Source organism: Puccinia triticina, chromosome 7A, assembly GCF_026914185.1.
Source record: "Puccinia triticina chromosome 7A, complete sequence".
Classification (NCBI taxonomy): domain Eukaryota; kingdom Fungi; phylum Basidiomycota; class Pucciniomycetes; order Pucciniales; family Pucciniaceae; genus Puccinia; species Puccinia triticina.
The window spans coordinates 7,287,445-7,315,415 of record NC_070564.1 but is presented as its reverse complement, the minus strand read 5'-3'; the positions used below and the strand labels follow the sequence as shown (position 1 = coordinate 7,315,415).

General features: G+C 51.2%; 1 protein-coding gene across 1 annotated transcript; it reads right to left on the bottom strand.

Annotated features, from left to right (window-relative positions):
* Window positions 1–361: 361 nt before the first annotated feature.
* On the bottom strand, window positions 362–27,651 carry PtA15_7A800 (uncharacterized protein; the record flags this gene model as incomplete). Its single annotated transcript, XM_053171445.1, has 15 exons — window positions 362–1,345; window positions 1,415–1,739; window positions 1,805–3,198; window positions 3,270–4,937; window positions 5,137–5,642; window positions 5,708–6,044; window positions 6,147–6,233; window positions 6,303–6,465; window positions 6,534–6,761; window positions 22,509–22,536; window positions 22,616–23,156; window positions 23,248–26,178; window positions 26,270–26,393; window positions 26,465–26,753; window positions 27,075–27,651. 15 exons carry the CDS (start codon window positions 27,649–27,651, stop codon window positions 362–364), a joined length of 10,182 nt encoding a protein of 3,393 aa, XP_053022625.1.
* Between the last annotated feature and the right edge of the window lie 320 nt (window positions 27,652–27,971).

The window sequence follows — 27,971 nt, the reverse complement described above, 5'->3', positions numbered from 1 at the left end:
TACTATGTCGTAGTCATATTCGTCGGTTGTTGTAGTGGTAGTATGTCGTAGTAGTTGTAGCAATATCATCAGTAAACAGGAATCTAAAAGCAACAGGATCAGGCCGTAACAAGGATCCTCGCAGAAATATATCTAAACAAGCAAAAAAAAAGCGGCAGCAATATCCTCCCTGGGCGCACCCAAACGTCCTTCGCGCGCCACACACTGGCACCTCTTCTCCCTCCCCCACCCAAAAAAAAAAAAATGCAAGAAGACCAAGGAGGGAACAGCTCCAAAGAAACGAACCCGACGAAACAAAAAAGGGGGGGGGGGGAAAGGAAAGTATATGCGGGCAAGGAAAAAGAGGGCGAGAGAAAGACGGCTAGTAGTCCTGGCTAGACCACCACCCATCCTGGTCCATAGTGACGGTGACTCGACTAAGGACGGAGGTGCGACTAGGCGTTGGACTGACGGACCTGTCTCGAATACTTCCCCCCTCCATGCCCTGATGGTCAAGCGGATTGAAGGGGGAGTTAGGGATAACGAGTTTGGACGCGAGGGCGCCGGGTGCAGGATATGACGAGGAAGAAGGGTGGTGATGATGGCGAGGGTTGGGATGGTGGTTAAAGCTGGTCACCGTCCCCGCGCTCAGCCGACTATCCGATCGGCTCTCTGGTGGGGCATGGAAGAAGTTGGGGTGCGTGTGGCCGATGGAGGAGGAAGAGGCGGCGGTGGGTTTGGGGGCATGGATGGAGTGAGTGAGGGGGATGGTGGAGCTGACGAAGTCGATGGTCTCGGCGGCCGAGTCTTGCTGCTCCTGCCCCTGCTCCGCCGAGGTGGGGGGCCGGTACCGCTGGCTGAGGTTATCGGCCGCTTGCCAGTGGGGCTGGGTGCTGTTGTTGAAGACCATCAGCCCGTTCTGGCCGCCGCCGGCCATCCTGGCTTGCTGCTGTTTATCAAGATGGTGTGCCCGGAGATCGGCGAGCTGGTTCTTGAGCAGCTGGGCGACGTCCTTGGACGCCGTCAGCTCGGCCTCGAGCTCGGCCTGGCGCTGCAGAGAGTCCTTCAACTCGACCGAGATCGTCTGGTAGACCGCCTCGACTTCCTCCTTTACCAGCCCGGCCTCCGCCCGCATCCGCTCCATCTCACCCTCCATCCTCCTCTTGTCTTCCTCAAGCGTCTGCTGCTTTGCTTCCGACTCAACACTCACTCGACTCAGCTCGACCTTCATCTTCTCCAGCTCCGCTTTCACCCCTTCACTCTCTTGCTTCCCTCGTCTCTCTAGTTCTGATAGTTTTTGGTTGGCCATCGCTAATGCTTGTTGTTTAGATGCCGAACTCTGATGCAAGTTTCCGATTTGCTCATCCTAAGAAAAAAAAAATCGACTGGTCAGACTTAAAACTAATAATAATGATTGAGAGGCGGGGGGAAATACCTGATCACTGATCCGTTTCTTCAACGTCCGAATTTCGCCATCAGCCTCAGACTTGAGTCTAACAAGATCGCGAATCTCCTGATCGAAGTTCTTGATCAACGGGATCTTATCCTCGATCAAGCCCTTGATCTGCGCAGCCATCTCGATCTCTCTCTCCTTCAAATTCCTGATCTCTCGCTCGTTCGACTCCGAGTGACTCTCGTAAAACTTCTCCTTCATCGTCATCTCTCTCTTCAGCGTCGAGATCTCAGATTCGTGTAGTCGATTCGCCATCTCCAAATTGCGCATCTTCTCTTTCTGCTCAGCTTGCTCGGTCTCCCATTGTCTTAACATAAAAGAATAGTATTATCAGAAAACAGGTAAGGTTTGCCGAAAAAGGAAAGCACTAACGATTCTCGGGTCTTGTAACTATCCAAGCTTGCCTTCAATTGATCGACGAGCAGTTTCGACTGATCGAGATTAGCCACGAGGGTGATCTTCTGATTCTCGATCTCCGTTTTCTCGCGGCCGAGGCTCTCATGCTGCAGGCGAAGGGCGTCAGCGGTGTCCTTGAGACGATCCCTTTCGGCGGCCAAGCGAACATTATCTTCCTGTTGGCGCTCGCGTTCGACGGCCCTCTCGGAGCGGATCTTGCCGTGCTCGGCCCGAGCCTTAATCACACTCGTCTCCAGCTCGGTATTCTTGGCTCGGAGCTGGTCGATCAACTCGTCCGTCTCCTTCCGTCGATCGAGCATCTTCTCGATTTCAATCTTCAAGTCTCCACTGAGTTCTTGGCCAACTCGGTCAATTTGGTTACTGAGGTCCTCATACATCTTCGAGCTCTTAGTTTCCAATCCAAGTACCGTCTCAAGCGTCTCATCCGAGCTTCTCTTGATCTCCTGTAGGCTACTCGTGGTCGACTGCTTCTCGAGCTGCTCCAATATGTTCTTCTGCGACTCGATCTGGGTGCTCATCAATCGCTCCTCGAGACCTTTCCAGAATTCGGAGTCCTTGTCGGCCCCTTGTTTCTCGGACTGATAATTGGCCATCTCCATTGAGAAGGATTTGATCATCGACGCCAATTCGCCATTGAGTTGAGTGAAACATGGCATGAGTTGCTTGAGGATCAGCTCGGCTGTTTCGGATTTGTCCGATGCGAGGTCGATCAGTTGGCCGATCTGTGGCTTGACAGCCTCAGAGAGCTTGCTCGTTAGTTCGTCCAGATCCAATCCAAGAGAGGGCTTAGCCAATTGCGAGTTGAGGAGCTCGAGCGCTGATTGAATCTTTTGAGTCACTTCGGGATCGGCTGATGAGCTCCCTGGAGACGGGAGGTTTTTGATCGCAGAAATCAGTTTCTCCTCAGTTTGTGAGCCCCATCGATCGATCGCGGCGACCATGAGATCGGCTTTCTGGTCGGAGAGCATGGACCCGCCAATCTTCTCTTTGCCTGATCCACCAAGCCAGCTATTCAGGATGTTGTCCATCCGGACGTTGATCTCGTCCAAGATGGCATCCCGTTTCAACGAATCCCAATCCACCTTCAAGCTATGCAGCTCTCCAAGGTCTTGCCTTAACCCTTTCAGTTTTCGAGTCAACAATCTTTCCAAATCGGACATGAACAGTTGCCGGTGGTGGTTGTTCGCATGGCTCGATTTCATCCCGTCGCCTGCTTCGGCTCGATAACGTCTTCCGTCGCTTTCGACTACAAATGAGCAATTCGACGATGAGTCACCGCTACTGGAATCCCGATCCTCCTCCTCATCGTCATCATCTTCCTGGTCTATCTTTTTAGAACTGCATAGGGTCTGATAAAAAATGAATAAATAAAAAAACCATCAGTCTTGAATCTAGTCACCCTTGCGGTAAGGACACTTACGTCGTCCTCGGCTGTAGAGATCTCTAGTTTGACCTTAGCCGAGCTCTCGCCATCCTCCAATCCAGCAAACCAGCGAGTGGCGGGGGAAGTAAGGTGACGATTCCGGATTGAAATCTCAGGTACACCCTCGAGTTCGTCCTCCTGCCGGGCCCGATTTTGGGGCTTCTGAGGACTGGTAGCGTTGGTTTTGAAGTTCTGAGCAAGGTTGTTTTTACTGGGTTTGAATGCCAAGAGTCGTGGGAGGGAGGGCGATAAGATGGCGTGAGGACTGGGCGGAGGGAGTCTCAAGGTAGGTGGCTCGTCTTCAAATGAGCCTTCAAACGGTGAGAATGGTGAACCGGGGGGTACATTCACTTGAGGCGGTTTGCTCTCTCTCTTGCGGGCACAACTAACGTCCAACAAGACTCGGATCGACTCGGTGGATGGATTGTCTCGATTGGATCCGAATGAGTCTCGATCCTCATCATCATAATCACTGTTTCCGACCCGGCTAACTCCAGTGGACGACAATTTTTCCCATTGTTTTTTCTGCTCTTGAAGCTGCCTTAATGACACCAGCGAGTTGTGCGATCGTCGTTCGAGTTCATCATCGTCGTCTTCGTCTTCGTCTTCATCTTCCTCATCCTCTTCTCTTGCGCTAGGAGACTTCGATCGGGGTTGGGTAGGAATGTAAAAGGAAGAAGATCCAGGATTTTCGTCGGTCATAGTGCGGGTGGCCGAGGGTGAAAGATCGGATCCGGAGTCATCATCAAATGAAGATCGCTGGCGGAGTACAACCGAATGGCCAGAGCCACCAGATCCGCTGGGGGCTGGACTGACGGGCAAGTTGATTACCAGGCTGGGATAGGTTTTCTGAGAAGAGAATCCTGAGGTGTTGGTAGGATCCGAGCCATTGTGCGGGTCTTGAGGCGCAGCTCCAGGGGACAACGAGCTTGATGATTGTTTGATGTTGACGGCCTGCGCAGGTGCCAGGATGGGCGATACGGCAGCAGAGGAGGAAGTTGAACGAGACATGCGAGCTTGGTAGAGAACCATCCGAGGTGTCGGTGTGGCTGGAAACTTGAAAGAACGCATATTGTCTTTGCCCGGCTGTTCGGATGGTTGATGGGTGGTGGTGGGAGGATAGGGAGGTGTTGAAGCTGGGTGGATCTCTTTGAGTACCGGGAGACTGGCGAGTGAGTTTGACACTTGGAATGGGGCCGACGAGACAGGATGCTCGAAGAGGATGACCGAGGGCATCCCGTCAGGTGCTGTACTTGCAATCACAACCGGATTCGAGACATTCTCGGTGAGGCTGGAGGGAAGTTCTGCTTGGGTGGCTTTCACTTGGAGGACCGGAGATTTTGGCCGAGAGCCTTCGGGATGGTCTGAGAATGTGAACGACGGGTTGCGGATCATCGGAGTTGATGAACCGAAGCTGGGTTTGAACTCGGCCGCAAAGGCATTCAGACCGCTCGTACTTCCTGGCTTGGGAGCTGAATGACTGGCGGATGAGGAGGATTCGAAGAGGCCGACAGACATGACACTGCCCGTGGCCCGGCCGACAGTGATAGCCAGGTTAGTGGCTTGGTCGGGGCTGCCGGCGGTGCTCAATAAGAATCGACTTGTGGGCGTACTGCTTTTGATGGCGGATTGGTTGATCGGACTGGTGATTTCGGCTAAGGAGGACTGGATGATAGTCTGGGATATCAGTCACAAAGGGTTTTAATGATCTATATGTAGGAGGCATTTGCTGAGGTGGTGTGTGTGTGTGTGTGTTGTGTGTGTGTGTGTGTGTGTGTGTGTGTGTGTGTGTGTGTGTGTGTGTGTGTGTGTGTGTGTGTGTGTGTGTGTGTGTGTGTGTGTGTGTGTGTGTGAAATTGCTTACCCGTTGGAGTTGATGCAGCTCGGCCTCTTCCTCATCACTTGGATTGGAGACGATATCTTCCTCCTCGTCCTCGAATCCGTTGATCCAGTTGTGTGGATGGCCCTCGCCAGCCGACATACTCTTTCGGGTGCTGCTGAGACGACTGAAGCCGAAGGTGTGCGAGCGGCCGAGTCGAGTGTGAGGGGATGAGAGCGAAGAGGACTGGCTGCTGATCCGATCGATTTGTGGTGTGCCGGTGAGTGACAAGGTTGGATGTTGATGGTGGAGGTGGGCCTCATCCTCGTCGCTTGGGTTCGTACAGTCGCTCCGTCGATCTGAGTCTCCGTCGTAGGCTGATTCCCCGCGATCGGTGTTACTCGCCGAGACAAAGCATCTCGGAAGTGGCTGGCGGGTAGGATTGTTGAGATGACGTTGCAAACTGTGCTGAAGCTTGGCCAAAGGAATATCGTCATCCTCTTCATGTGCATCCAACGGGTGATCACCGAGGCTGATTGGAAGTTCCAAGTCTATCAAGGTGACGATAGTTAGATCAGCGCAGGTCCGATGATGTGCATATTGCAAGGTGGCTAACCGTTATCAGTTTGATCCAAGTCAGGATCGTTCTCCTGATCGCTATCGGTCACTATCTCATTCTCGTTATCCTCTGCGACGACGTTTAGAGCAGGACTTGATGGGGCCATCGGAGGATGTGAGTTGGACAAAGCAGCCGGCTGGAAGAGGGAGAGGGTTGGAGGGAGCTGGGAGGCGGGGAGGGGTGGGCCCCAGATGGAAGAGAATGGATGAGGGAGGCTGGGCTTGAACTCGGCAGCGGTCGGCTTGAGAGAGGGCAGGGCGGGCAGGAGGGGGGTCTGCGGGGGAGGAGGGATAGCGCTCGAGAGATCTTTGGGTATCTCGGTGGGGGTCAGGGGCTTGATGGGAGGCGAGGCGGGAGAGGAGGTCGGAGGACTGGGTGAGGGGACTGCTGCTGCTGCTGCTGGCTCGGTGGTGGCAGGTGGGATTATGGGGAAGACGCCGGCAATGGGGGGGATGTGGAAGGGTGGTTGAGGGTTCTCATGCAGAAATGCTTGGAGACGTTCACGCAGATCGAGGCGGACGAGCTGTTGAGAGGGGGAGGGGGATTAGATTGGCACGATGGTTTTGAGGGATACCCAGGCAGAAGTGCTCACCCATTCTTGCTCTTCTTCGTCTTCGTCTCCCTCCTCCTGATGATCTCTGGCAGGCTTGGATGGGCTGCTTGGCTGGATCTTGGTTGGATAGCCAAGCTCGGTGAGCTTGTCAGATAGGATCTCGATTCGAAACTCGTCCCATACCTCTCTTCCGGGTAAATAGCTGGTAGATACATTCATCGGATAGATTAGATCTGCATACATCGTCTGTCAGGGAAGATGAGTTCTTACACATCGATCGAATCGGGCAGCTGGTTGTTCTGGGGTTTGTCAGACCATTCTTCCCTGCTCGTGTAGACTCCGCGGGGGTCGACTGGGGCTGGGCTGTCGTACACGCAGAGCTGGTAGGCAGCCAGCTCCAGCGGTGTTCGCGTCCAGCGGGATCTCGTCCGGGATTCGTCCTGAGAGAGCCGGTAGTCTGGCGTGTGTTCGAGAGGGACTCTGACCTTGAACTTCTTCCTGGGCGAGCTGGGTGGTTGTTGTTGTTGTTGTTGTTGTGATCCGATGGTCCGCTGGGTGAGTGTGAGGCTGGCTGCGGATAGTTGGGAGGGTGATCGGATGGCCGCTGGCGGGATTGAGCTGAGCTGTGGTCTGAGCTTGCCTGGGAGTGGGCTTGGGGTGGTGGGCGAGGGCAGGCTTGTTCTGGGGGGCTGGATTTGATGGTGAAGAAGATGGAGATGATGGGGGTGGGGATGAGGGGGATGGAGGGGGTTGAATAGTGGGGGTGGGGGTGGTTGTCTGAGCAGCAGTGGGTTTGGGTGCGTATTAAAGAATGGGATGTTGGGTCTTGGATGATGCGGATGGGGCTGGTTTGGGTGCTGGTGGTGGTACTGTTGTTGTTGCTGGTGGTGGTGGTGGTGTTGCTGGTGGTGGAAGTGGAATGGTGGAGGCTGGAATGGCTGCTGGTGGTGGTGGTGGTTTGGGTGCTGGTGGTTATTGTACTGGAATGGTCTGGCGGCAGGGTGTGGGTTGAACATTCTTGCGGAGTGTGAGGATGAAGGAAGAGAAGGATGAAGGAAGAGAGAAAAGGAGAAGAAAGAGAGGATGAAGAGGGGGAGCACCCTCCAACGCAAAAATTAAAATCAAGTACATAAACAACCTCAACCATCGGATCACTCACGGATACACCCGCTTACATAATATCCTCATGGGCACCCGACAGCTACATATCACAGTCGAAAGCCAGCAGAAAACGGAAAAAATACATATTTATGTAGACGTGATCAATTGCCATCGAGGAGCTCATCCATCCATCAAATGGTGAAGAAAAAAAACACACAACAAACTGTCCACGAGCAAGAAGGGCATCGACAGATGAAGGCAACTGGTTAGCAAGAGGCGAAAAACAAATAAGAACTGTGAAGTATTGTGTTTTCACTAAAGCTTGGACTCGAAGTTCATTTTTGGATGCAAAGGTTATGGGGTTCGGGGCACAGCACCCCTTTAAATCCAAGGTTTCTGCCGCGCACAGCTTGCCGGCTGTGACCACCAGAATCCAGCTGTGTGGTCAGGAGGCAGCAACCGCCATCGATCCCACCAAACACAGTCAAACCCACCTGCCAGGAAGAAATCGGACAGGTGAGCCAGCGGCCAATTCCCCAGACGACCCGCCAGCCCGCAAAAACAGCCAACCAGCTTCTTTGCTGCCAGCAGGTGGATCAACTTTGACATCTGTAAGTGTGCGGGTGCCGACTTCATCCACTGATCTCTCACAATCACTTTTTGTCCTGACCCCGTTTTCTCTCCCCTTCGCGACAGGACAGGCGTCTTTCCGGGTTTCTATTATGGTTTATCACCGCTACGCCCCCGAACTCAAGGCCGCCGTGGTCCGCATGGCGATCCAAGGGCTGTCGTTGGCCGACATCCAACGGTTGCTTGAGATTACAGTTTCGCCACAGTCGTTCCGGCGGTGGATCCATCTATTTCAAGAAACAAGATGCGTCGTCAGGGATCCGAGCTTGTATGAGCAGCGGGGCCAACCGGCAAGCCTGACCCCAGTCGAATGCGACTTTATGATCCAACTCGTCCGGTCGGAGCCGGGCCTCTTTCTACACAAGATCCAGGAGCGACTATACGATTCCTCCGGCCTTTTGCTCAGCACCGAGGCCGTTCACCAAAACCTCGTCGAACGGCTCTCGATAACTTTGAAGAAACCTGAAACAAAAAACATTCAAAAATCACTCACCGCGAAATACTCGTATATTGAGAAGATGGAGTTCTTCCCAGCTGACTTTCTCGTGTTTACCGGTGAGTTTTTGTTTTTGCTTGTTTATGATTCATCAGACTTAAGTCTTGTCTCCTGCAGACGAGAGCTCATTCTGTGACAGTGAGCTACTTTGATCGTTTGCGAGGTCCGCTATCGGGACCCCCTCGGAGCGCCACATCATCAATCAAAACCCCGAACGGTTGAGTCTGCTGCCAGCAATATCGATTGAGGGCCTCATAGCCATCACGATGACCTCGGATACTTACACCGGTTGGAAGTTTGAGCACTTCCTGGAATTTGACTTGGTGAGTGTTGATATTACACTCTTTTTGTATTTTTAGCTGATGATTGATTTCACAGCTTCCCCGAATGAATCGATATCCCGATTCAAACTCGGTGCTTGTCTGCGATAACGCAGCGATCCATCGAGGTGATCGTGTCAAAGAGCTTTGCGATGCGGCGGGTGTACGAGTTCTCTACCTTCCGCCCTACTGTCCCAAGCTAAACCCGATTGAACTCGGCTTCGCAGCAATCAAACAAAAATTGCGGGCATCTCAAGAGCTCAATTTTTCTCCCGACCCTGAAGCCACAGTCCGTCGCATCGCTGCCGAGGTTTTGACAGCAGAGATGGCTTTCAATGCTTTTAAGCATTGTGGCTATTGTGTTCCAGACAACTGATATCTATTTTTTGCATTTATTCCCCGACTTCATATCTCATCAATGGCATCAGTATGTTAAAGATAGCCAGTCTTAGCCTGAAATCATCTACAAAATAGCTCACTTTATTTTACCCAGTATGCATGTAGTTTACTAAGAAAGTTTGTGCTTTTCAATCAATAAAAACAGCTTGTTGACCATCTTTTAACCTTACACAAAGCACCGGGGGCAGGTTTGGATTTTTGCAAACTCTCCCCAATGAAAATAAGATTTATTTTTTTTTGACTCGGCGCTGTCCAAACTTGGTGACGCAGGTCATTTGCAAAGCAACAGCAGCAGCAGCTGCAGCCTGACCTCCGACAGCTCCGACAGCTCCTCCCGCATCAACAACTTGCGGATCCAGATCAGCTGCCGCAAACAGCTGCCCCCTCAGGATGTGCCCGCCCCCCACTCACGGCTCGTTGGCAAATTGCACTCCATATTATCCTCCTCCTCCATCACCCTTGTCCAAAAGCCTCCTGATGGGTAATATTTTTTTACTGGTAAATAAAAGGATTCATTTTACATCCTATGAAAGTCCTTCATATTGGCAAGATAAAACTGTAGTACACTGAACATTGTTCGATTTTTGGTGGTAATAAAGCTGGTTGTAATTTGAGTGGTAATAAAGCTGGTCGTAATGTGAGTGGTAATAAAGCGGGTTGTTGAGAGGTAAAAAGCTATCAGCCCGATGATTACAAGATGATTTTGATCTGAGCAATACGAGACAAGGGATTGTTTCAAGCTTATGGATAAAATCTGTGCTAGATGAATAAGAAGAGAAGCTGGCTATTGAGAAGCCAAGTGCTTCTCAAACTTGGTAACATTGTCCCTTAACTGAGCAATGAGTCCATCGCTCAAACCCCATTTGCTCATCCGCTCGTCCAAAATTCTCTTTGAGTTAAGAATGTTTGGATGGGTGATATCGTTCTTCTCAAGAATTGCGATGACTTCATTGCGTTTGGTTGGAAGAATTTTTAAGAAGTCGATGTAGTCGACTATTAATTGAGGATCCGGGATGAGGACTTCAGAATCTTCAGATTGCCCAGATGGGCTTTGAATGCGAGGTTGGGACGTGTGGATTTGCTTTTGTCTCTTGGAAGAGACCGTCTCGTACTTCAAGTCGGCCGGAGGCGAGTAGAGCAAGACACCAGCGACCACGTCGGCCTTTGTTGCAATACAGGTGATCAAGGTCAATATGCAATACAAAATAACCAAGAATGATCGCACTCACCAGGCATTGGGCCCACTTTTGGACCACCCCTGCAGTCAGGGGTATGAATCGATTTGGATCGGTTTGATGGACAAAAACCGGGAGCTTCTTGTGGTATTTGCTGTTCGGCGGGTGAGTGGCATAGATCTGATTCATGTGGACGTTGATCGGGTTGAATCGATCGGCCGTGATCATGTCGGATGGGTGATCTGGGGCCGGATGACTTGACGAAGCCTTCTGGGCAGCCTTGACAGTCAAGATATGCTTCTTGACGTCAACGACTGCTTTCGCACTCTTGCGGTCGGTATTCGGGTTGACCATTAGAATGGCCAAGGAGGCCATGGTTCGATCTTTCCCGAGCTCAACGACGGCATTCATCCAATGGTCGAACGAATCCGCAGTATTGATAGTGTACTTCTTCGATTTGGCAAACTCGGGAGCAGTTTTCCCGTGCATTGAAAGGTTCCAACAAAGGCGCGGAGAGCCTTTTTTGAGCGCATTTCGGATGAGGGTGCCGGCTCCATCGTAACGCTCGTTACATGCTTCCGCGATGGTGTTTTGAAAGTTGGCAATGGCGAGTCGTCCGGCAGTGATCATAACATCAAAGTTTCCACCGGAGTCAGCGGAGTTGACCAACGTCCACTGAGGCTTGTATTGACTCGATTCTTTGGGGCAAAGTAATCTGAAGCTGGTGTCCACGACGATAACCTGCGGCTGCATGTGCAGATAATAAACCAAGCAAAGAAAATCAGCAGGCTATCAATAGAAAGCCATGATAGTTCATAATCGCAGCCTCACCGGTAGGTCATTCGACGGTTCTCCAGACATGTGAATGCGCTGGTATTCGCTAGCGCTAAAATAGCCCGGAGGAGGATTCTCCCTGCCTAAGAGATCGAGTCCAAATCGTGACATTCGCGAGCTCAAATTCGGTATCGGAGGGTGGGTGCTTGGAAAGGCCGAAATTGGGGGGGATGGAGGTGACTGCCCGTCTGTTGACCATCGATCCGGACCATCCCATCGAGGTACAGCAGGCATGAAGGGTCTGCTGTGGCAGCTGTGGCCGATGATCATCACTGGTCAGGATCATGGGTTTGGAGGCGAGAACAAAAAGCCAAACCTAAAACTCACATTCGATGGTTTTGTCGAACCTTCCCGAAAATCGCTCCAAGCTTTAGTAAAAAGACAATATTTATGTGAGCATCTCGGGCACATAAACTTTGAACGAGCAGTTTTTCACAAACACTAGCCAGTTCTGTCCGCAACCACGTCGAATTTTTAAAATTCTACCCCCCTCACACCCCCAAATCCCAAATACACCCCTCACCCCTGACAGAACTTCCTCTCCCCATGCCCACTGGCGATCCCCCCCCCCTCGACCCCCCTCCCGGTATCCGCTCTGAATCGGTTCAGGTCCTCTCGGACTCGATTCACAACTCCCGAGACGCGTATGTCGCCAACGACGCGTCGCCGGACATCGTCATGACCTCTGCCTCCGAACCTCGACGACTCCTCGAAGCCCGTCTACCAGCGCCCCCCGCGACTCCAGCGACCGAGGCCACGCCGGCTTCTTTTCTCCGATCCCTCCTGGCCCGCCCGGAAAACCAAACCCATGATGGGAAAGTGGTTATGGACACGACGCTCATGTCCTTACTACTCCAACTTCTAGAAAGCGAAGCCGAGCAGAAGCGCATTATCCTCCGTACAATGGACGAAATGCGTCAAACCATGCAGGAGATGAAACTCGCGATGGCGGACCTTCGCGAGCTACCGGGACGCGTCACAACCATCGAGGCAGGGCAATTGCCGCGAAAACAACCCGCACCGGTCAAATCCTACGCGTCGACTGCAGCCAAGCCGAAAGCCCCGCCCCCCCCTCCGACCAAGACTGAGATGACAGCGGCTCGACCGGGCCTGACGATCATTCACGCCCGAGCGGGTACCACACCACTGAAGGAAGTCGATGCCGAAATCGTTGTCCGGAAAGCGAACGAGGTCCTCGACAAGATGAATGCCACCGTCCAAGGCGAGAAGGTTACGGTTAAGGCAGTCCGGTTCCTGCCATCAGGTGATGTGTCCTTTTACTCAAAGAACCGCCAACACAAAGAATGGCTGATGCGCAACAAACACGAGTGGAGTAAACAGGTTCACCCCGACCTGGAGGCGTCGCCTAGCACATATTCTGTCCTGGCCCACGGAATTCCTCGGACGTTCAACGTCGACGCGGCAGCGAGCAAGATCGCCATCGCTGCGGACAACAACAACTTTGGATCAGAAAAAATCTTCAGGATCCGATGGCTGGGAGGCTCCAGGGACCCGGCGGACCCTCGACAGGCCGGTACTATTGTTATATCCTTCACTGATCCTGCAACCGCTGACCTGTTAGTCAAACAGAGAGGGTTATTTTTGAGTGGGTGCTTTCATAGGGCCGAACGATTCAAAAAATTGCCGCCGCAATGCTTCAAATGCTTGCAAATGGGTCACTTTGGCAAATGGTGCCGGGCGGACCCGAAGTGCGGTAGATGCGGTGCAAAGCACGAAACTCGGGACTGCCAGGAGGCCGCTAACTCGGGCGGAAAGCTGTGTGTGATCTGCAAGGACGCTGGCAAGGGGAAGGGAGTTTGGGAAACCCACACGCCTTTTGATAAGGCGTGTGAGGTCAAACGGGCATGGCTACTTTCTAAAAATCACCTCCGCAATGAATAATATAGGCCCTTTACTAACCCCTGTTGTCCCTAGTTCCTCAGTTGTAGATACTCCTTTTTTAGTTCCTAGCAATAAAGACTTCGTGCCCTCTTCTATCGTGCAGTTGAACTGCCATAATAGCCGAGCGACAACTCTTAGTATTCTCAACACTGAGCCGAGCTCAGTATTTTCTCTTATCATCCAAGAACCCTGGGTGAATCCGCTGACTCTTTTTCCTCCCGACCACGAGGCTTGGTGGACCTTTTGTAGCCCGGAACATCAACCAACAGACCTCAAAAACAAACACCGGACGGTGACTTACGTTCGGAAATCAATTGCCTCTCAGGACATTAAGGTCCTGGGAGGCAGTGGTAAGTTTTTCATTGCATTAGAGCTGACCTTGCTGACGGGGACCCGGATACGGGTCCTGAACGCTTATAACCCACCAGGCACTACCGAGGGAGTCGACCGGATCAGGAGCTGGCTGGAGGCCGCCAACGACCGGAGCGTGGCATCGGTCATTGGAGTGGACTCGAACCTTCACCACCGGTCTTGGAATCCACCGGGCTACACGCACATCCATAAAGAGGCTAAGTCTCTAGTTCAGATGTGCGGAAGGCATGGGTTCAGACTGACTTCTGAAAAGGATGCCCCCACATTTGTTTCCAGTCGGGGATCAAGGACCACCATCGACCTCACGTGGGCGAACTTCCGCGCCTCCCAGTTGATCCTCCGGACGTCGACCTCCTCGGACAACCACGGTTCAGATCACCAGAAGCTCATCACGGAGCTACGGGACTCCCCACCGGCACCGGTTTACCGGGTGACGGCCCCCAGGCCGGCGGAGCTGGACCGCGAGAGATTGCGGGAGACGACTCGGACCACGCTCAATCGGCTGAGTGCTCTCTCTCCTCAACTGAGCATTGATGAGACAGAGGAAAGATTGACTTCAGGGATACTCGACGCCTGGCAGGCTCAGGGAAAACGAACGCGAGTCAACCACGCCAAGACCAAGAAGTGGTGGGACAAGGAAATCCTCGGCCCCTTGGTTAAGATAAGAAATAAGTGCCGGCGCCTCTTAGTCATGGCCCCTACGCAGGCCAATACTGACCGTTTCAACTATTGGAACGACAGGTTCCGCGGGGAGGTTAACCGGCTCAAACAACAGCACTGGCGCGACTTCTTAGCTTCGACCGATGCGACAACGGTGTTTCAGGCCTTGCATTTCACCAAGCCGAGGAGCGGGGGAGGCGTTCTCCCGCTGCGTGACCCTAGTGGCAACATCACCTCGAACAAGGAGGAGCAGGCGGCACTCCTCTTTGCCGGCACTTCGGTGGTCGAGAGCACTTGTGATCTGTCGGACGTTCCCCCGGCAGGGCCCTCCTCTTTTGTGGTGTACCCCCCCGTCACGGGCAAGGAGGTAGCAGGGGTACTTAGCAGACTGGCAAAAAGAAAGGCCGCAGGCCCGGATCGCATCCCGAATGAAGTCCTCACAATTTTGGCACCCGAGATAGCTGACCCCCTTGCTTCCCTCTTTAACAGATGCATCAGGGAGGATTGCTTCCCCACCGGGTGGCGCACTGCCACTACTGTCATCATCCGGAAATTCGGAAAACCTGATTACACTGTTCCAGGGGCTTATCGGCCAATCGCCCTCCTCAGTACTGTCAGTAAGGTGTTTGAGACCGTCCTTGCTGACCGTCTCACTTTTTGGGCAGAAACCAATTCCATTCTTCCCGACGGGCACTCCGGAGGCCGTCGAGGAAAGGGGTGTGACGATGCGCTGATGGCGCTTACAATGTGGGTGAAGAGGAAGTGGAGGGAAGGGAAAACGGTCTCGGCCCTCTTCCTCGACGTGAAGTCGGCCTACCCATCGGTTGACCCCCGACGCCTTGTACACTCTCTTCGGCGGAAAGGATGTCCGACGTACCTTTGGAAGATCATCGCGCGCTTCTTGGAGGGTCGCCGCACTAAGCTGCGATTGGCGGACTTTGAATCAGCTGAGTTTAAAATTGATAAGGGACTCCCGCAGGGTTCTCCCTTATCTGTCATCTTATACATACTTTACAATTCCGATTTATTGATCAAGGATTTTGGTTTCGACAGGGACGAAGTCTCTCTAGGCTTCATTGATGACGTGGTCCATCTCGCGGCGGGGAAAACTGCCGAGGTGGCCAAGACGGGTCTCACGAAGCTAGCGGAGGCGTCACTTCGTTGGGGCAGAAGTCATGGGGCGATCTTCGACAGCCGGAAGGCGCAATACGTGGCTTTTACCCATGCTAGATCAGCTAAGTTGCCTTTTGTTTTTGATGGTCAAGTCTTGGAGCCCCAGCGGGACGTCAAATGGCTAGGCCTCTGGCTAGATGAGAAATTGACTTTCGGTAGGCAGCTAGCGCAAGTGAAAAAGAAAGCTGACGACACGATGGGGCAACTTCTGAAAATAGGCAGTTCGTCCTGGGGGGTGAGAGAACAGGAGCGAGGGCTTCTGATCTCGGCTGTGCTTGTCCCCAGGGCTCTCTACGGGGTACAAGTCTGGTTCACCTCCTGCAACAAGAAGAAGGTGACGGCACTACTTGGACTGATCGAGCACTCGGCGGCCCGGTTTGCTTTGGGGGCGTTGAAATCCACGCCGATCAAATATCTCGATAAGTACCGGCCTTTTAGGAGCATCGTGCAAACGGCCACGAATAGGATTAATAACTTCTTCCTCTCGAAGCTGACCAGATGTGCGCACAGGCCTTCGGCTATCGAGCAACAGATCAGAACGGAACTGGCGTGGCAGGCTAGGGCTTTCCCCAGTCCGGTGCATGCGGTCATCACACGCGATGCTTTGGCGCCTTTGGCGACGAAGAATCTCGAGGAAATCAGCTTCTTCCTTGAAACCCATCCCCCTTGGAGACTGGGAAGAAATTTGGAACTAGTGATCGACAGGGTCAACAAGCAAGAGGCTAAAAGAATGGTTTCCTCTCTGCTCAACTCACTGGACTCAGAATCTGATTTGGTTGTCTTTACAGATGGATCAGCCCACCCGGAGGAAGGTTTGGGGGCGGCAGCGGTGACAGGAGATGGATTGTCATACAAGCTCGCTTTCTTGGGTCCACAGTGCACTGCTTCCAACTTCGAGTGCGAGTTGGTGGGCATCAGGCTTGGACTGGAGCTGGGCCTCTCGACACGACTCCCGCTCTCAGGCGCTAGGATTATCATATTAACGGACAGTCAAGCCGCGATAGAAAGGCTAAAGTATCCTAGGGCCCCCAAACCGGGCCAATACATTGCTTCCCAGATTCAGGAGATTGCTGACACCATTCCCTCTTCGACGCAGGTGATGATCCGGTGGTGCCCGGGTCACGTAGGGATTGAAGGGAACGAGATGGCGGACAGAAAGGCGGCGGTGGCCCGAAACCCCGTCTTTCTCGACAAAACCATCAAGAGCAGCGTGACAGCGGAGCGATCGTCGCTGATCCGAAAAGAGAAGATATGGCGGGGGTCACCACGCATGGCCTTCGCGTTTCAGGCTGCTTTACACCAATTACGATCAGGTCACGTCCCACTAAACTTTTTCCAGTTCAAATGCAAGAAGGCTCCATACCCGATATGCTCGACGTGTGGGGTTGTAGAATCAGTTGAGCATTATCTTGTTTCATGTTCTAGGTTCTGCGAGGCACGGGCCACAGCAAGAAGACTTCTCTATACGGAGCGGGTCAAGGAACTTTCGACCAGAACCCTCCTTCACGACGCGAGGGCATTTAAGGCTACAGAAGCTTTCCTCCGAATCTCGGCCAGGCTACCCCAGTTCCGCAGGATGGAGGACGCCGAGGGAACTCATCAATGATCTCCACAAGACTACAACCGCACCGACCCTCTGGATCTCTTCCCCCCCTTCCTTTTTCTTTCTCCCCTTTCCCTTTTCTCATTTCTCAATAACAAACATTTCCATAATAATAATAGCAAAACACTCCACAGAAACTCAGATATTTTTCTCCTTTCTATTTACATATATACTGTTGTAACCCCCCGACAGTTCCTTGTCAACCAGATGAATATGCATAGTGCGCAATGTTAAACCAAATCTGCACTTAAAAAAAAAAAAAAAAAAAAAAAAAAAAAAAAAAAAAAAAACGAGCAGTTATATGTAGAATCATGCAATCACATTGTAACTCAGGTGCACAGCGGGCCAACTCAGGCCAACTCGGCCTCGAGCTCGTTCAAGAAAACGTGGAGCACCTCACCAGCCATTCCCCCGTCGCCTTGATGACCCTGCTGGCCGACGCAGGAGGAGTGCATCGAGGAGGGTGTCCGCGAAGCTAGCACGAGCTCCTGCAGCGTCCGTCCGGCCCGCCGGCGCACCTCGGCGCGGCTCCATAAACGCAGCATCGTGCTGCCCATCCCGGCTCCGGCGTTGTCTGGGTCGAGCACCGTCTCGCTGATCCGGCCCAGGCCCGTCCGGCATGTGACTCCTCCGCAGCAGGCTCCGCTAATTATGTAGAACCCGCCCAGCTCGGCATCGGTCACCCGCCAGACACGAACGGGCGCGAGAGGATCCACCGGTCCCTTCCCATCTATTTAGGTATGACGATAGCACTGCTCACGTAAGAAATCTATGACCATGTGAGAGATATATTGTCTTTTGCTTATTGCTTGGACTTTGTGAAGAAGTTCCAGCGGTAAAGTTATGTGGTTATCGGGCACAGCTCAAGTTTAAGCTGAAGCAATCTACCCGTGCCACCCACAGCATGGGGATCGTGACGTCATCAATACTAAGCTGTGTGGATGGCGATATCCATGGTCAGCAGCCTGATCCCCCCCCCCTACCGTTCCGGCTTCCGCCTCATGTTTTCGACTCAACAACGCAGCCTCCACGACCAATCCAATGGCTTTCCGACCGTATGCACCGGCAACCAAGATTGCCGTGGTCCGGATGGCTCTCCAGGGGATCAGTTTGGCGGAGATCTGTCGGATGCTGAGTCTTTCAGTCTCTCGGCAGTCGTTCTCTCGCTGGCTACACCTATTCGAAGAAAGTCGCTGCGTCGTGAAGGATCCGGACGAGTATGAGGCCCGGGGCCGACCGAGCACACTCACCAACAACGAGTGTGAGTTCATTGTTGAACTCGTTTGATCGGAGCCCGGCTTGTTCTTGGCAGAAATCTGAGAACAATTATACGACTCATCCAGGACCCTACTCTCCATTGAGGCGGTCCACAGAAACCTTGTCGATCAATTGTCGATAACGTTAAAGAAACCCAAAACCCGCAACATTCGGAAATCCCTCATTTGCAAATACAGCTATATCGAGCAGATGTAATTTTTCCCTGCTGACTTTTTGGTATTCACAGGCAAGTATCCCAAGACATCTGGGGTATCTGTGCATTAACTAACTTGGTTTTTGTTGTCACAGATGAAAGCTCATTCTGTGACAACGACCTCCTTCGATCGTACGCTAGGTCAGTGCGAGGGACCCCAGAAGCTCGGTTTGTTGTCAACCAAAATCCTCTCCGCTTGAGCCTACTCGCCGCCATCTCGATTGATGGACTCGCAGCTCTCACCACGACTCCCAAAACATTCACCGGGCATAAATTTGAACATTTCTTAGAGCATGACTTGGTAAGTCTCAAGTCTCTTTCCCTATATCTGTTCAGTTACACGACTGACACCACAAACCAGCTCCCTCGCATGAATCGCTACCCAGATGTCAATTCTGTTTTGGTTTGTGACAACGCCGCTGTCCACCGCGGCGAATGGGTGCGGGACCTTTGCGAGGCGGCTGGGGTCCGACTTTTGTACCTCCCGCCGTATTGCCCCAAGTTAAATCCAATCAAGCTTGGATTTGCAGCCATCAAGAGCAACTGACGGGCGTCTCAGGTCCTTAACAATGCCATTGACCCCAAATGGGAAATACGAAAGGTAACTGGCAAACTCCTGACTGCTGAGTTCAGCTACAAAGTCTTTTGACATGCTGGCTACTGTGTTCCCCCCAGTCCAAACTGAAGAATCTCTGCTCTTCTGCTCTCACCTTCATAAATCAGTGATGCTTACCAGTGAAGTGTCTTATCTCTGATTAGTTAAAAAAGCCATGTAGAGTATTATCCACCATATTAACTGTCTTACTTGAGATCATTTCCTGTCTCCAAGCCAATTGTTACCTATAATGTGCCTTGACGATGCTTTAAAAATTAGCTTGTAACGTGAAATGAAAGTCTGCAAATGCACAATGAAACTTGATCTATAAGGAACTGATCTCTTGGACGTTTGGGTACAAAGGCCCTGTGGTTTCTTCTCAATAGCCATGCCAACTTTGAACAGTCATTTTGATTGGTAGGCAGTTCATGGACCATAGTGCAGTGCCAGCGCTTTAATAGGTCTTGCAATAAATAGTCTCTTGTCCCTCAAAGGTTGTCATCCCATTCTGATTTTTTGAATCAAATGTGAACAGTTGGTCTTGATTTCATGTGATATAAAGTGGCCAGTTGCGGTGGAGGTAATCAAAAATGGTAATTTTTATGAGACAAGATAAAATCAAGCTAAAGTTTACTTTAAGGCTTCAATTCATGATAGAAGTGATTGGAGAAGTAAGACTGGGTAGCTGTACTTTGGAACTTTGAGGCTATAATGGGTTATTCTTTTAGGAAATTTAAGGCTACAAGGGGGTATTTTTTTAGGTTAAATGCTTGATGATTCTGTGAATGAGGAAGAAAAAGTGATAGAAATCTACTCAGAAGATTTAAATCTTTCAAACTTGTGGACATTGTTGCGCAACTGTGCAACAAAGACATTGGGTAAGCCCCACTGTCTCATTATCTCTTGGGTTATGTCTTTTGATTGGAAAAATTTGGGATTTGTCGCCTTGTTCTGGGTAAGAATGGTGATGATACCTTCTCTATCCGACGCCGGTATCTTGACAAATGGAAAATACTCGTTGAGGAGGTTCAATTCGAGATCGATTACGGACGCGCTGTCAGAATCCGACTTGGGGCCGGGGCTCCAGTGGGTAGACAGATTCTGGATTTTGCGTTTTTTTGATGTGGACAACTTCTTGAATTTCAAATCAGCAGGGGGGGTGTGAACGTCTACTCCCGCCTTCCCTTCAACCTACAAAAGCAACCAGCTGTCAGTGTTAGGAGAATTGATGAGACAAATGAAGAGCAAATACGGACAATGGCATGGGCCCATTGTTGGACCATAGCAGGAGTCAGAGGTATATATCGAGTGGGATCGGTCGGGTCAATATGCACAGGCATTCTCGTTTCGTACTTCACGTTGGGCGGGTTTGCAGCAAATATTTGATTAGTATAAACATTGATCACATCAAAATCACCGGCAACGGTGATTGATGAAGGATCAGATGGATTGGTAGCCTTCAACAATGAGGCGGATATTGCAGCCTTTTGGGTCAAGACATGCTTCTTGACGTCGATGATGGCCTTAGCTTGCTTCTTGGTGGTCTCGGGGTTGATCATGAGCAGTTCCATTGACACCTTCGTGCGGTCCCGGCCAGTCAAAATGATGGCAGCAGTCCAGTAATTGAATGAAGACTCATCCGTGATTTGGTAGTCAGCGGACTTCTTGAACTGGTCGCCATCAGCAATATTCATCAAGACTTTCCACTCCATCCGTGGCAATCCTTTGATAATGGCGATTCGAATGAGATCGCCGGCGTCATCAAACTGATCATTGCACTTGCTTGCAACAAACTCTTGGAAATCCTTGAGGGTTGACGAAGCGAGGAATTCGATTGGGAAAAACTTTGGCTTCTCGGATTTGATCATTGCCCACGTTGATTTGTTTGTTTTTGAAAACTTTTTGTAGAACAACTTAAAACTGGTGTTGCAGTCAATCACCTGAGGCTGAAGACCAGACAGCTGTTTCAGTATCACTTTGATTTAGAGAAAAAAAAAAACTTACGGTCAATTGCGCCGGTTGCGGACCAAGCCCGCGAATCCGCCATAATTTGGAGGCCAAGAAGTATCCCGCCGGAGGATTCTCCCTGTTGAAAAGATCGAGTCCAATCCGAGACATCTTTGTAGCAACAATGAGACTAATAACGACTAAAAAGGGAGCAGAAATTTTGTTAGCTGGAGCCTTTCAAATGCCACAACTGGACACAGCCTTCCTGGCTGTGCCAAAGTGGCAGTGATCCTGTTTTCACACCACAAGGCAAAAACAAAAATAAATAAATCATGGAATGCCATGATTTTTGCACAGCAAGCAGGACCATCCGTCCAAGCTTTCTGCAAAACACAATACATCAGCATACTTTCCCAGCCAAATTGACTGGCACAATGGGATAAACTTTATTTCAATCTTGCTGATGTTTAGCTTACGTGAACAGTGCTAATATGTATTTATCTTCCTCACTATAAACTGCCCCAGAGCCTGGTGGGCTTGTCTCTGGATTTCCCTCCATGCTGGATGTGGTCCGTGGACAAAGGAGATGGCGCGGGGACGGCCAAAAGCTTGCTTGATCAAATCAAGAACAAGAAAAAAACAAACCCCGTTAACTGATTTCCAGCCAGCCAGAGACAGTGAAATTCATGCTTCTTTTTTTTGTTTGTTGTTTCCTGAGGAGAGCACTTGCAAACTGGCCCTCGTCCGCAGGATGAAGGCGTTGCAGCAGTGGCTAGGCTCTTAAGTGGTAAACATAAAATTAATGGAGTTGGGACTTGCAAGTCTCATCTCTATCGAATGATGGCTCTACAAGTTGTGGAGATGGTGAGATGGATCAGACTGGTCCACATCCCAGACCGGAGAAGCCGAGTCTTTGATCTCTCCAAGGAGGGGCCTTCCGCACTCGGCCCAAAATGTCACCGGTACATCCATCCCGCTTGCCTCCTCGGCCGGTGTAGAAAGCCTATACAGCCGGTGCAGAGGCTTCTTTGGGCTGGGTTAAACTTAAGATTTCGAGGGCACTTCGAGAGGACTGCCCATGCGACAAGTGTTTTACCGGGTAGGAAGTTACTTGGCTAAAGTTGGGGAGAACTATAGAGTTCTCACATTAAAACTGGCGGAGCTAGTTAGCAAAATCGTCCTTGGCAACTTGGCACACCTAAGTCCCTCGAACTTGTACGATTTTCCGACGAGGAATCCCTCTTGGCAGCCTGGGTCAAGCTCTTCTGTCTACTTGGCAATGATATTTTCGTGTTGGGAAGCAGTCCATAGACTTAAATATTTCCCCTTGGATTTCAATTCAAGATCCTCAACCAGCTCACCCTGTGTGTGTGTGTGCATAAAGGTCTGCAAAAATCAATTCTGGGGGGTCCTGACGACAACTACTACAGCTTATTGCATATGTGTACATATACATACATCGTAAAAAAGAGAATGAAGGCGGGTTGATCAGCAAGAAAAAGTGATCGAAGATTGTCTGATTCTCAATCGACAAGATCTTTCCCCTAACCACTCAATCCGCACCCACTCCAAAGTTCCAGCGATACTCATGAGAGCTTAGACCCAACGAACAAGAAAATCTGGATCAGCCCGCCTGATGACGGCTTCGCGTTTGAGAGGAGGGGAACTACACACCCTCTTCACCGACGTTGAAAGACAAGCTTTTGAAAGGTTTACTCGAGCCGTGGTGCGGCAGTTTGTTATGATCGGGATTTCCAGTCGCCGAATTCGCAGGAAAACGAGGCAGGAAAGAGTTGGAAGGAGCGGCGGATGTGGAAGGGGAGGAGGAGGCAAAGTTGAAGAAGGAGCCGATGGCGAAGGGCGAGCCGGCAAATTTCCAGATCTCGATCCGGTTCTCGTCGAGGGAGACGGCGACGAGCCGTTGGCCGTCCCCGGAGAAACTAGCGGCGACGACAGGCGTTCGGAAGGACTCCAGGATGTCCATCTTCGTCCCCGTCTTGAGGTCGTAGATCACAATCGCGCCCTCCGGCGTCCCAATCGCCAGCTTCTGTGAGCGTCCATGGAACGTGATGCTCGGATAGGTCTTGACGAGTTCGTGCAAGATCACCGTCGCTCCCGTCTGTGTTTGCGCCCTCATCTGCTTTTGAGTTGGGTCTAGTGACTTGACTACCGCCTCTAATAATCGGGGCAAGGATGTATGTAATACCAATGGTCTCTGTGAATGTGCCGGTTTCTCATGCACCATGAGCAGTGTCCTAATCTCGTTATAAGGGTACAAACAAGACCAAACGAGAAACACGACGTACTTTTCTGACCATAAAAACGACCAGCTTCATAGTCGAAATGCGATCGACGGGGTTCTGGCTGATACTGAGATCGTATGACAAGGTGGTCATGAAGAGCGGCGTATTGACGCTAGCAACATGCAGACAAGCGTATTTGGCAACACCTTTCAAGTCTGGAGCGAGGTCGCCGTCCTTAGCGGTAGCCCAACCGAAGAGGTTGCGGACGAGCTCGATAGCGTCGATGTAGTTCTGGATGATCTCGAACGTCTTCGAACAGACCTCGAAGCCGGCTCGTAGCATCTCGATACGGGTCTGACTCAACCGGTCGCTTCGCTGGCCCGTCGGACTGATCGTCTGGAAGACCGCGATCGAGAAATCCTTGAGCACTTTGCTCGACAAGACTTTGTACCGTTCCGAGACAATCAAGCCTATTAGTAAGAGTGCGTCCAGCTGCTTGTCGGCCTCCCTCTGCGTGTCTACGGCACTGGAGTGACTCGCATCTTTTATTAAGAGATCTTTGTGGATCGTAGAACCGGTCTTTCGACCAAATGTCCAATCCTTCTCGCGCTTGGTCTGGGGAGTGATTTCCTGGATCGGTAGAAGCTCCTGCCAGCTGGCCACGAGTCCTTCGATCTCCTCGTTCGACATCGAGCCCAATCTCACGCCGAAGAGCAGCCGAGCAGCCTCCCGGACTTCGGTCGACGGGTCGAGCCAATACCGCACTAAAATGCGCAAGTCCAACCAAGCCGTCGTAGAATCATCTGATATACTCGTCGACTTACTCGCCAGCTTCGCCAGGCCGACGATCGCCTCACTGGCATGTCGTTCGTAGCGGGCTTCGTTCAGAAACACGCGCAACAAAACCACCAGATTCAAGAGTCGGTAGGTGTTGGCGTGCTCGCTACTCAGGTTTTCTTGTCCGTTGGCCCGATAGAGCGCCAGTCCTGATCGCTCATCTCGATCCCCATTGATGACCTGAAGAATCTCGCAGCGTTCTTCATCTGATAGTCGTCTAATACCCAGCCCGTGCTCGGCGGCGTCATCTAGAGCGGGATCCAGGCCCCAAGGTAGTAGCTGAGAGACCATCAAACGGACGATGGATAACCTGCCGACCAATTCAGCACCGTCCTGCAGGCCAATCGCTTCTACAAAGTCCCTCATCCTAACCGAAAGGATACTGGCTGCTATTCCTGAAAGATGAACCACGCGACTGGCACTGGCGTTCGAGCCTGCTGATGGGTTCGGGGTGGTGGTATACGCGCGACAGTTTGATAATCCGACTCGAATCCATTGGTGGGCCAGCGGTTGTCCGTTCTCAAACTCGATCATCGTCTTAGCTTCTTGGCGTTCTAAGCAAGCCCAAAGACTGTCGCTGCACAACCAACGCTGGGCACCGAGCTCTTGTTCACGATAAAAGATGATGATTTCTGGTCCGTTTGACCACATATCACTGATCCCCAAACTTGCATCTGGCGGGCCTAGTTGACCCATGACTTCGATCATTCCTTCTTCATTCAGGTTGAAAACTACCGCAGATCCATCCATCATCACCGAGACGAAGCGAGGCAGTCTGCTAGATTGCGCATCTGGTTCAGGGACAAGTTCTACATCAGACAATCGACCAAAGCTTTCTACTGGCACTGGCCCCATCATCATCCGATCGACCAGTCTCAACTCATTCTTGGAATCAGTAACCTCAGAAGATACAGGCTGTCTAATGTTCCGTGCCCAGACTCCCACGTCGCCCGAAACTCCGCCGGCCAGGACCCATTGCTGATCAGCATATAGGGCCGAGATCGGGCCCGCAAGCCGTTCTTCTTCGACTAGACGCTCCAACTTCCAGCTAGATTCGGGTAAGGGGTGAGGATGGGATAGTGTGTTCAAGGTATAGACCGATATCTGTCCCTCGGAGTCGCCTACCAAGATCGTTGGGCGATGATCATCTTCCAGCCAGATCGAACATGTCAAGCAGATTGACGGAAGTTCATTAGGTCGAGTGGTCGGCGCGGAGAGGTAGAGGTCCCGTCGATGAGGAGAAACGGGTGGATTAGCTGGAGACGCATGCGCCGGGTTGTCTTCCTCTAGACTTGATTCGGCATTGTCACTTGAAACATTTGAGGCTTCAGTGGAGAAAGAAAGTTCAGATAATCTCCTTTGACCAGTTGAGAAGTCAAGATCGACGGTCAGGAGGTTGATAGTTTTGATCAGATCGGTGTGGACGTCAATAGATAAAGGTACGATTGAATTGTTGATCGCAAACTCGAACTGATGGGGGCTGTCTAGCGTGAAGCGGACTGCATCCATCGGTCTAACTTTCCACTCTGACCAGCCGTTGAGCGAGTACTCTGATCCAGCAGACCGGAATAGTTTGACGTGTTTCCTGGAGACGATGAGAATGCCAAATGAGCCCAGAAAGGACAGGCTGACAATCAAGTCATCTTCACACGGGATTTGCGAACTAGCCTCCAACGGCGAGGATCGAAGTTCACCATCCTTCTCCTTAGAGTTGGATGAAGATGATCTTTGGAAAACCCAGAAGCGATCAGCGGACCAAACTGCGAACTGATCTTGATTGACCACAATCTCAACTTGTCGTTCTTCGCCAAGGTCTAATTCGTCCCCAAAAGCTTTCACCAGGATCGGCTCTTGCGATTCTTGAATGGTCCAACTGGATGAACCTTCGTCATCTTCGAAAACGTTCCACTCCCGGGACCATATTTCTTTAGACCAGCTCAAACTAAGCAAGTTGATTTTCCATTTGTTGGCATCAGCTCTGGACTGTTTCCAGATCTTGTTCTTGTAAAATCTCTCGTGTTTCTCGGTTGAGCAGCTTGAATACTTAGATGCAAGGAGCTTGAAGTCGGCTGAATTTAGTACGACAGGTTGAGTTTCTGATGATACGCATAGGATCAATGGACCTGCTGGAGTTTGGATGTTCTCGTCGTCATCGCTCTGCATTTTTTAATGACAATGGAAAGAAATACTAAGACGATTATTAGCAAGATATAATCCAAGCCGACAGACATTCCACTAAACAACTGACCATGAAGGGTTCTTCTTGAGGCGTTAAAAATACCCAGTCATCAAACTGAATGAGTCCATTGGATTGGCATAAATCGAGTGAATGAATTATGTGACCGTCAAGTGGCGATAGTTTTGAACACTTCCTTGAATAAGAAGAGGCAAGCCATCCATGAGCATCAAACGACAATCAGATTGAGAATGAGTTGGCGCTTACCCAAACCTGGACAGGGTGAATATTACTGTACTGGAAGGATCTCGAGGGTTGTGCATATGGACATGACTGGGAAGAGAGGAAGCATGAGAAGGCGATTGTTCGACGGAGGGACGAAGAGTGCTTTGATGTATATGGGCGGTGATGATGGAGATGATTGGGTCAGGATATGGCGAAGGATTGACAAGTGTGGAGGAAGAGAAGGTGAAGGGAGATGATCGACTAGGGTGTGGATTTGAGAGTGTAGGAGAAGGCAGAAGTGTGTTGTGAACGTGTGGGCTGGTGATTTCAGCTTTGGATTGATCGTTGATGATTGTAGATAATGATGTTGATGATGTCAGTTTGAACGGTTGATGAGTGCCTTGCCAAAGTGATTCGAATGGATGGCTGATCGAGTTCCGAGCGACTGTAGTATGGCGAGGATACGAGGTGGTTGATGAGCTAGGGGATTGAGAGGTAGCTCTAGATTCAAGAGCTTTTGGCGAGTGGGGGTGTTTCTTGGGCAGCTGATCGTCGGTTTGATGTGGCTGTTTGTGGTGGTGGTGTTGTTGCGGTTGTTGTTGATAGTGTTGATGGTCGAGTTGTAAGCTTTCGAGCTGATCGTTGAGGTGACTCGGGATGGAGTTGTTAAGGATAGAGATCGAGACTGTTGGGGAGGCTTTGATCGAATGAGAATGGATTGACGAGGTTGAAGAGGATCTGGATGAGTTTGAGTAAATGGAGGCAGCTGCCGGTTTGAGTGGGCGTAGTTGCTGAGTGTCAGGGGCTTGGAATGAAGGGGAGAGGCTTGAGCGGGAAGGGTTGATTGGTTTGGATGTGGCGATTGAGGAGGCTGATTGATTGGGGTGTTTGAGATTGATCAAGGCGTGCGTGGATTGCTGATGGTGGTGGTGACTAGAGCGAGTGATCGAGCGCAGGTTGATGAGCTGTCCGTTGGTGGTTGAGAGCAAGCAGTTTGAGGCCCTGATGTGGTCGCTATGGCTGATGGCTGAGCTGAACTGATGGAGTGAGAGTGGGCGTGAGTAGAATCGTTGGAACCATTGGCAGGACAAGGGCAGTTGGCCCGAGAACAGCTCGAATAGATGGCGCGGCTGGGCTGATTCTGAGATCGGTGATGGAGCGGCAGTCTCGGGCGGCCTGAGGATAATCTGAGCGGTCAAAGTCCTCTGCTCGACGCCCACGGCATCCATCGTGATCGTATCGCTGAGGAAGTAAAATCAGTTGTTGATTTAGAGTGAAAGCATCGTCAAGCCAACAACTGTCACAGCTGTAACACCATCTGTGACATCCATCCATCCGGCCACCAAAAGGCGAGCAACTTTGCCGGTCCGAAACCCTTAGATAGAGGATGATTCAGCATAAATCTTGGTCGATCTTCAAACGGTTTTACAATTAGTTCTTTGATGGGCGGGCTTTTCAATGCTTTTCAGTGCCTTTTTCTAGAAGGATTTTTATGAAAGAATGTTATTTGCTATGTGTGCTTGGGTCAAAGAACAACTGGACCTCCCAC